The 7,694-nt window shown below is 37.9% G+C and overlaps 1 protein-coding gene across 2 annotated transcripts in view; it reads left to right on the top strand.

Annotated features, from left to right (window-relative positions):
* Nucleotides 1-7,694, top strand: part of CDIN1 (CDAN1 interacting nuclease 1) — a 228,768-nt gene that overhangs the window by 131,809 nt on the left and 89,265 nt on the right. For both annotated transcript variants that reach the window (XM_075193261.1, XM_075193262.1), the window contains 2 exons: nt 3,095-3,160; nt 3,484-3,589. In XM_075193261.1, the coding sequence (XP_075049362.1) occupies nt 3,095-3,160; nt 3,484-3,589 (172 nt within the window). The remainder of the gene's footprint in view (nt 1-3,094; nt 3,161-3,483; nt 3,590-7,694) is intronic.

Below are 7,694 nucleotides of genomic sequence, written 5' to 3'. Positions count from 1 at the left end.
GTCATGTGAGACCACAGGAGCATTAGAGGAAATGCCAGTTGTGGGATCTTTTCTGTGTCAGCCCATTACCATCAGCCCTGCTGGAAGCACTGGAGGTTCAAAGCCACTAAAACAAAGACACATCCATAATGTTTAGATTGTGTACATATAGTACACCAACAACTGTTATTAGGTGCACCGATGTAAAGTACATGACTTTTATTTATATGTTTGTACTTAAATATTGTGTAATAGGAAAACATGTAGGTGTGTAACAAATTTTGGAAGGTAGTTGTGCACCAATTTGAGGGATATATGATTATATACTTTATATTTTAAAACACTTTTTTTTTTTTTTCTTTTTTTTTTTTTTTTTTTGTAAACCATTGCTATTCATTATCGGTAGTTGTGTCTGTATAACAACACAACAAACACATTTTTGCTCCCTTTTGAGTTATGCATAGCTATTCTATACATTATTATAATTAATAATATATTCATAAGGCACCACAAGACGTCTGCAGCGCTGTACATAGGAGGTTAGAACATACAACAAAATTACATAAGTACATACAGATGAAAGCAGCGGGTACAGATAAGCAGAACAATAAATGCATGGCTACAATTAACAGAACAATAAATGGCATGGCATACAGAAGCAATTCAGCGTAAGGTAAAATAGGGACAAGAGAGGAGAACGGGGAATGGGCAGACATGAGACATAAGATGAAATTTAGGTAGAGGACCCTGCCCATCAGAGCTTGCATTCTATACATTAATCAGATTGGTGGTTAATTAGAGCACTCTATACTGTTTTACATACTCTAGTTTTGAATCTGTCTTACCCTATCTCAGACCCACAACTGGTTATTGCTTGTAACTCTCTGATTTCTACACTTTGACCTATCCTATTGAGTTGTTGTTTTTTCTTCTATCACTGAAGAAATTAGCAAATGGTGTGTGTAAAATCTTTGTCCTGGGCTTATAGATGGATGGGAAGCAAGCCTCCAACCTCTGGGAACCATCATTAATTCTAATCAAAGGTGAAGCAGAAAGAGCAGTGGGAAGGCAGTGTCAGTAACCCAGCAGGTGTTAGGACAGGACCACACAGCCTTCCCTGTTACATATCCAGGTCATTAGTTAGGGTTGGATGGAGACATACAGCAATGCCTGTAATAGCTTTCTACAAAATGCTATAGCGCTCTCCTGGGTTTCAAAAGTCAAGGGCAATATGTTATGACATATCGAGGGCTTTTCTGATCAAGCGATGGCAACTTTAAAAGGAAAAGGAGGATATTGAAGGCTTATGTGTGATTAGCCTTCTGGTTACAAGGGCAGGTTGACTTGCAGAACAGTAAAGGGTTACACCACACTGGGTCCTGATTATCCCGTTTATATTGCAATATACAGTAGCTCTAGCCAGTGTGGTTGTTTAACATTTACCATTCCTTAATCAAATTAAAAACACAGTTAAATGAATTAGTGAGACCCGTAGACTAATCCTCTTGGTTTTAGCAAACACCCAGCCAGAAGGACAAATTATATTGTTTTATGAATTTCTAGACTGCAGCTTGTCTTTGCACTAAACAACTGTTATTCTATGTACATTACACCAATGCTTCTTATTCAGACATGTGCAATACAGCCACTGCTAGCTAACAAAATGGTTCTGCATATGTACTACACCAAACTAAGGGAGCCTTAGAGGCTCAAACACCAAGCTAGGGTTACAGGCTGCGGAAGCTGTGGACTGACAGAGTTGGTGTCAAAACACCTTATTTTATTGTATCATATTAGAAAGATCTTAAATGGATTCTCTGAATACCTGAACTGGAGATGGTTTAGTTGGACATTTGGAACCACATTTGCTTTCCACTGATGTTATAGATAATGTGGTACTTGATTGGGTACAAAATGCAAAAGTAAGTTGTAGCACTTCATTTAAATTGAAATGTGGAAGGTAAGCCAGCTATTATTAGATGGTCCTTCTCCTGCATTAGTTGTATAGTAACATTAAAATGTATATAAGCCCATTTTATCTTACAAGAGGAAACATTTGGACATCTATAATTTACTTTATACCTCTATATTAGTAACCGTGATGTATTATTGGTCTATGAAGAAACACTAAAAGTGTATTTAAAATAAAAAGCTATATATACAGTTTAAGTAATGTATTGCTCTGCTCCCAATCTCACCTGTCTTACACCGCCTCAATGGGGCCATTTTTATACAGATTGAACTAACGTTATTCCAAAAGGAAATTATTCTGCACTGAGCCAGACTACTTACAGATTCAGCCAATATTATCTTATATATTTATTTTATCTTGATCCTCCATACCCTAATTTCACGTAAGAATGTAGCTTAGCCAATAGTTTCAGAGTTAATTATCTGGGTTTGATGAGAGATCACTTTGGGGTAATGCTGGCTACCTCTGTTCTTTACCCACTCTTTAAGCTCTTGCTACTAGCAAGGTCCTCTTCTTTATGCTATCTGTTCTAGTTTATAAATATCTAACACTGGGACTATCTGAAATTTTCACAGATTGTACAGCGCTATGGAATATGTTTGGTGAACAGCGATTTACATAGCTTGGCCATTTCAAAACACTTTTTATTGCTCTGTATAGCTGATTTCCATTTATCTTTGCATTGAAATGATAAGCCAGTTGCTTTCACATAAAAATACATATAGTACCATTTACATATATAAATTCAAATGTAAATTAGTTAAAGTAAAAATATTAATACAAATCATTTAACAATTTTCTTTTGAAGTGAACTGAAATTCTGTGTCAATCAACTCAAATAATTGTAATAACACTCATCTTTTACAAATATAACTACTTATTAAAACATCTGGACCCAGAACACACAACCAAAAGGCCAGCCTTATCACCAGGCAAAATATAGCTTGCACTATCCTACATAACTTATCCTTTTACCATTGTCTGTTCAGTTAACTTCTTGGGTAATGAGACCACTGTTGTTATTTTTGTTTGCACCTCTTCCTACCACGTCTTATGACCCAGCCCTATTGCCATGTGTTTTCTCACAAAGTGATTGCAGTCATTCAGAAGCCTATAGCTCATAAGATCTTCCTTTATCTGCAGATGAAGAGCAGCTGCGTATAAAGGGCTATGATAAAACTCCAGACTTCATCCTGGAGGTGCCAGTAGGTGAGTCTGCTACATTATATTTATCTCAATCTCAGTGCCATGCACTGTATGTTTAATTCAACTTTTCAATGTTTTCATTAAAGACAAAAACCCTACATTTTTAGGATGCTTATTGCTATAACTGTTATAGTCTGCTGATCCCTTCTATAAGTGCACACATTGCCAGCTCAGTGGAAATAGCTATTTTGTTGCCTGAGCTTATATTAATGAGAATGCAGCAAATTAATTCTCTAGGAACTAGTGACATCATAGAGTCGAAGGTGAAGTGCTGAGCTAACATGGTCACCATGGTTTTATCTATGTATGTATTTCCTGTTTATTAGCTGTGGATGGACATGTTATTCATTGGATTGAAAGCAAAGCGTCTTTTGGAGATGAGAGCAGTCACCGCATGTATCTTCAGGATCAGTTCTGGAGCTACTGGAACAGGTGAGCCTCCTGCACACTCAGACTCAGGGGTGTCATTTCAAACTTGTCTTACCACTGTAAAAACATATATTCTGTACTGTATGCTGTACTATTCCTGATCTCTTACAGTGTCGTTAACAAACAAAACACTGGGCTTCAGTTTAAATGATGGGAAGTGATTCAAATTCTGAAGCTTACACTCTGGCACTGTCAAAAAGCTGTCCTGAAGGAATATAATGTAGGTTAAAGTTGTGCTCTCCAAAAGTGCATTGGTACCAGATTCGTCAGTACTAATACCACCTACTAATGTAGGTGGTATTAGGCCATCAAAGCTAGAGTAAGACACAGAATAGGTCACTACAAAGCGCAATGGACACACATTTGATGTAATTTGTGCAGTCTCCTGGCCAGGTTTCATAGGGCAGGCCTGGCCAACCTATAGTTCTCCGGGGTGTTGTGAAACTACAAGTTCCAACATGCCCTGCCAGAAATCACATGACTATCTGCTGGCAAATCATGCTGGGGTTTGTAGGAGAGCCATGGAAGCAAGTATAGTGCAGTCTGAAAGCTGATCTCAGTGGGCGCTTGGCCCCAGACTAACTTCCTTTATACTGTGGGCTGGAGAATGCTGTGCCGAGATAGGCCATAGCCCATCACCAGTGCTTTCAATAAAATGCTCTCTCCTCAGTGTGCATGGCTCCAGGGAAACCCCCATTTTTGTTTGTTTTTTGGCTGACTATATAGTGTACGAGGCACACTATATAGTAATAAAGCTAACAACATCATGGGACATGGTAGCAGGTTCTTTCAAACATTCATACTGGTGACTGATGGGTGGTGTGTAGTGCATATGGCTTATAGTTATAGAGGTGCTATGGGCGTTACTACACATCTCTCCCAAAGGAGGTTTAGAGAGCAAGTTGAGAGCTCTTAGAATGGACCTGTGGTTAGCGCTTGTGCTTAACTTAGGTTTTGGGATACTTAACTAATGATAGATGTAGGGTTACAGTTAAATAGGATAATAGGCTTTCAACAAATGTTATTGCCAGTGTTCTAATAATGTGTTTGCCTGGGACTGATATATTCAGGTTGAAGATGGAGGCCTCTAGAACACCTATGTGTAACAACTTGAACTTTTGTTTAAAAAATGAGATTTTCATCCCTAGAATACTGGGAGCTGAGATTTATTTATTATGTATTTGATTTATTTATTATTGTTTACAATGAGAGAACATCCAATCTCCACACAAGTAGGGTCCTGGTTGGAATCGAACACATGACCCCAGTGCTGTGAGCAAGCAATGCTAGCCAATCTGCCACTGTCTTTTAGAGCCTTCACCATCCATGATCTTATTATTGTTTCTGAAAAATCTACTAGGCACAAACGATCATATTTGCAAACAATATAAACATCAGATTTAGTTTAGATAAAGCAATACCTGACCTCCAATGGAGTTATACGGTTTAGTTTTGCTATGGGTAACAAACACTGTTATTCAGCCTTAGGACTGACTGGCCATTTTCCTCCAATTTCGAACACTACCTTCTCTACAAATGTTACCTGTTTGTAAGCTTCATTTACACACCAGCAGCCCCTCCAAGCTGTAGTCGGCTTGCTGATGATGTCACAGGAGACACAGACACTGTTTAGTTCTGCTAATGTATACACGCTTGCAGTGGATGGTGGAAGTAGTAGTTTATTGCCACAATCATTGCACACAATGCACTGATGTCCCTGCAGGCTTCCCTCCTTCACCAGATCTTTATTTTTTAAAGATGCAACACCAGAAAACTGTAACTGGAGTTCACAGAAGCTCATACAAATGGATTCCTGGGGTCATAATAATACACACATTTATTTGACATATATTAGCTTGCACACATCGCTTTATATCTGGGAGAAGAGCCTGTCACCAATAGAGGTTCTGAATTGCTATCAATTTTCCTTTTATTACTTAATGATTGTCTACAGATTTAATTTTATTGTTTTTAAAATCAGATTATCAGTTCTTATTATTAATAATAATAATAATAATAATAGTAAATTTAGAATAATGTGTTATTTACTTGGTAAAATATACTGGATTTGCAAAGTTGTAAATACAATAAGAACGGCACAAAAATAAGACCACAATCCGTTTTTGGCCACGGCCCAGAGGTTGAGGAACCCTGCTGTAAAAATTGTTGTTTTGGGTGCAAAATATTCAATTATGACTGATTTGTATTGATTGCCTCATAAACCCTCTCTTTGCTTCACATTAAGCACTCTGGAATGTGCAATTATCATTTAGTGACTTTTTAGTGCTGAAATTACAATATTCAGTGTTTCATGCTGTATAGAGAAATGTATATTTCGTAATGCAGGGTGCTGGTGGTAAGTACTAATGCAAACTGAACAAGTTACAAGAGGCAGCCTACATGCTAATTTCAGCCTCTGGTCTGCATACTGTACTGTATTTTCTAAAGGTTCAGTCTCAAACCATGTCCGCCACCCACCCACTAAACAATTTGATTGGTAAATAACCACAAGCTGATTTTTACACTCACCGTTTAAAAGATGTTTATGGAATAAAGTTGCCTTGTTGATGCACGTTCAGCGCCAGCCTGACAGACTTCTGCCAACACTGTAACTGTTTTCATATTAAGACGTTGATGCTGTTATCGCTCACTGTTAATGTCTGTGCTCCTCACCATAAGGCGCACTTCAGTGGCAGTAATTAAGAGCACTCCAGCATTTTCATTGCTCTGTTGATCAGAGACTGGGCATTGAAGTATCATGAAGGCCATGCTGTGGCTTTGACACCGAGGCGGTGTACAGCACCGTCGTAGCACCTGGGAAACTAAGGCTTTGCTCTCCCAATTCATCCCACAAAGTTCAAACATTTCCTTTTTGTTTTGGTTGTGTCATACTAAATAATGTTAGACTTTAAAATGTGTCAATTTTACATAAGTTCAATTGTTTTCTATTCAAACAGTATAAACTATGTACATCACACTGACCCCATATATGTATATGTAGTATAATACGTGTAGTTAGTAGAATTACACATATGCAAAATATTCTTGAATTGTGAAAATTACAATATTTTTTTTTAAATGCTTTAGATAACTACTAAACTATCTATTGCTAATACCGTCCTAACTTTAGCTTTACATTGTGCATATTACTGTAGTTACTTATTTCAGAAGACTGTGTTTGCTTCACTGGTGTTTTATACCCCGTTTATGCATTTACTAATAATGCATATTTTATAGGTCATTTATAAAAATATCAATTAAGATGTTCCCATCTGCCTTGCTTTGGGGACTGTGCTGAATTATTGACAGCTGTTGGGAAGTGTACGCTGTCGTAGGGCTAATGCCAAATCTATTCCAATGTCTGTCTCAAGTAAAAGTGTTCATCATTCTATCAACTTACTGCGTTTGCTGGAAATAGCGGCTTGTTCCACTTCTCAGCGGTGGGCTATAACTTCCTATATGATTGTGTTCACACGGTCATCAGGAGGAATTGAACAAGAAAAGTGGTCTGTTTGTAGTGTAAATGTATATGCTCTGTGGGCACTGCTTGTTCTCCTCTCCTACATGTGTCAGCAATACAGCGAGGGAATCATTACACCTAGAATTACATCTCACCTGTCTCTGTAGGGGTCACTATATGTGTGCACTGACTCCCTGTCACTATATGTTTAATGTGTTCATTTCAATATTATTCTATCCTTGTTAACGGTTTACAGACAATGTGTATAATATATAGATTTAGTATTTTTTTGAGGGAGGGCACGTACCTGTATTTTGACAGGTCACCAGTCTGCTGATGCTTCTTAAAGGGACATTGACCTAACAAAATGTGCCGTCACGGGAATGTACATGTTTGGCATAGTGTTATAGAGTCCCTCTCTGCAGGCTATGAGCAAACTCAGGGGGTTCTCGCTGCCATTTCTTTGACTATTCGTTGTCATATTATTTGACCTTTCAGGACATGGACACTGTCCAAAAATATCATATCCCTCTCCCATTATGTTATACCTATTCCTGGCCATTAAACCTCACAGCAAGTTATTGTATTGTCAGATTATTGTCACACCTCAATTACACTGAAAGGAGAGCACTGGGATGAGATAAAGTG

The sequence above is a fragment of the Mixophyes fleayi genome, chromosome 12 (genome assembly GCF_038048845.1).
Source record: "Mixophyes fleayi isolate aMixFle1 chromosome 12, aMixFle1.hap1, whole genome shotgun sequence".
Classification (NCBI taxonomy): Eukaryota; Metazoa; Chordata; class Amphibia; order Anura; family Limnodynastidae; genus Mixophyes; species Mixophyes fleayi.
This window is presented reverse-complemented; position numbering and strand designations above follow the sequence as displayed.